The sequence below is a fragment of the Pinus tabuliformis genome, chromosome J (genome assembly GCF_031772625.1).
Source record: "Pinus tabuliformis cultivar Carrire ecotype Pingquan chromosome J, CPIR1, whole genome shotgun sequence".
Lineage (NCBI taxonomy): Eukaryota > Viridiplantae > Streptophyta > Pinopsida > Pinales > Pinaceae > Pinus > Pinus tabuliformis.
In genome coordinates this window covers 625,545,921-625,547,820 of record NC_142295.1, presented here as the reverse complement: position 1 = coordinate 625,547,820, position 1,900 = coordinate 625,545,921, and the positions used below count along the sequence as shown (strand labels likewise).

Below are 1,900 nucleotides of genomic sequence, written 5' to 3'. Positions count from 1 at the left end.
CATCGTCCCATTCATGCTGCTGGGCTTTTCCTGAACCCTGCATTTTCTTACGCATGTGGGTTTGATTTTGATGCTGAGATCATGGATGGATTCTTATCCTGTGTCCAGAAGATGGTGCGATCTCCAGAACAACGTATAGAGATCTCTAAACAAATTGAGACATATAGGATGGCAGGTGGCACATTTGGCTTTGAGATGGCTGTCACTGATAGGACGATTAAAATGCCAGGTATTTTTTAGTTTGTAACTTTGTTTCAAATTTCATTGTCTCTTCAAATTCCATTTTTTTCTTATGTTTATTTAAAATTTTATTTGTAATTTTGTTGTAGATGCATGGTGGAAAATGTATGGTGGTAGGGTACCCCTTCTGCAAAAGCTTGCCATTCGCATCCTCAGCCAAACATGTAGCTCCTCAGGATGTGAGCGCAACTGGAGTGTATTTGAAAAAATACACAACAAGAAGCGCAACAGGTTAACACTTAAACATTTAAAATATTGCAAATTTCCAAATAAATTTTTGAATTCATTAAACAACATTTTTTTTTATAATTATTAATTATTATTTCATGATCTTTGTACAGGTTGGAGTCCCAACGACTTAATGACATGGTCTACGTCTACTACAATCTTCGATTGTGGGTGAGGCAACTTGAGAGGACACCTGATGTGGATGCCATCTCATTGGATGGCATTGACACCACTGCTGCATGGAGGGTTGAGGCTGAGAGGCCTCTCATGGAGTCTGCTGATGATTGGTTAGTGCATGATGTAGTGGAGGGGGAGGAGGAGCAGAGGAGGAGGTGACACCACCTACTCGGGCTACCCCTGCCACCAGTAAAGGACGTGGTCTACCTCCTATAGCTCCTTCTTCTAGTTCTTCAACTTTTAGAGCACATCAAACTCCACTGCCATCTCCACCAGCACGGCACCAGCATACATCTAGAGGGAAAGGGAAAGCTGTGGCATTTTCTCGCAAGAGGGCAGAGGAAATCAATAGATTAGACTTCAGTTATTTTCTTCATTTTATTGTATATGACATTATGACATGATGAGATACATTATTATATTTTTGGTTGATATTTTGAGGCTGAATTGGGACTCAGGAGTCAAGACTTACTATTCAGGACATGATTCAATGTTATGTGTGATTTTAGCACTAGAAATTATCTTAAACATCTTATATATTAGTTCTTTTATCATATTTATGTGTCAATGTATTTATTTTATGTTGTAGATGGTTTAGATATTAAAAAAATTGAAAAAAATGAATATTTTTGTACCAAACGATTATTTCCCGATTATTTCCGATTATTTCCCAATAATTACGATTTTTTCCGATTTTTTCCTCGTGCCGATATTATCCCGATAACGATTAATGCAACATTGGTATATATTATAGCTACTTTCTAGTTAGCATGCTATATATATATATATATATAATTATAGTTCCTTTAGTATAATAAATAATAATATAATATATAATCTCTTTTTGTTTTGTACAACATGGTTATATATATATATATATATATATAATATCTCTGTGATACACACATTAAGTACTCCACTTATAATTCCTTTATATTCTTGTGAATTAGGTACTAGTATTTTCGATAATTAATTCATTTATTCTATACTTGGACATTTTACATAATTAGTTAATATGTATATTAGTGTCGTGCAAGCGATGCATGCATATGTAGCAATCATATGAATGTATTGTATGCGTGCTAATATTCCTATGGAGCTTATGATTCAAGATGGTCCTTACACAAATATTGTCTTATATAGCTCAAATGATCAAGTCAAGACAAACAACATACGGATATGCATCCTTCAATCCCCTACAAACATAAGATTAGCCAAGACATTCACTTTCTCTATAATATGTCAAACATTATGT

At 34.7% G+C, this 1,900-nt stretch overlaps 1 protein-coding gene across 1 annotated transcript; it reads left to right on the top strand.

The window, feature by feature from the left end:
* Positions 1 to 210: 210 nt before the first annotated feature.
* On the top strand, positions 211 to 907 carry LOC149228499 (uncharacterized). The gene is made up of 2 exons (XM_089375692.1): positions 211 to 471; positions 582 to 907. Exons 1-2 carry the CDS (start codon positions 344 to 346, stop codon positions 802 to 804), a joined length of 351 nt encoding a protein of 116 aa, XP_089231818.1. The 5' UTR covers positions 211 to 343; the 3' UTR covers positions 805 to 907.
* The last annotated feature ends 993 nt before the right edge of the window (positions 908 to 1,900 follow it).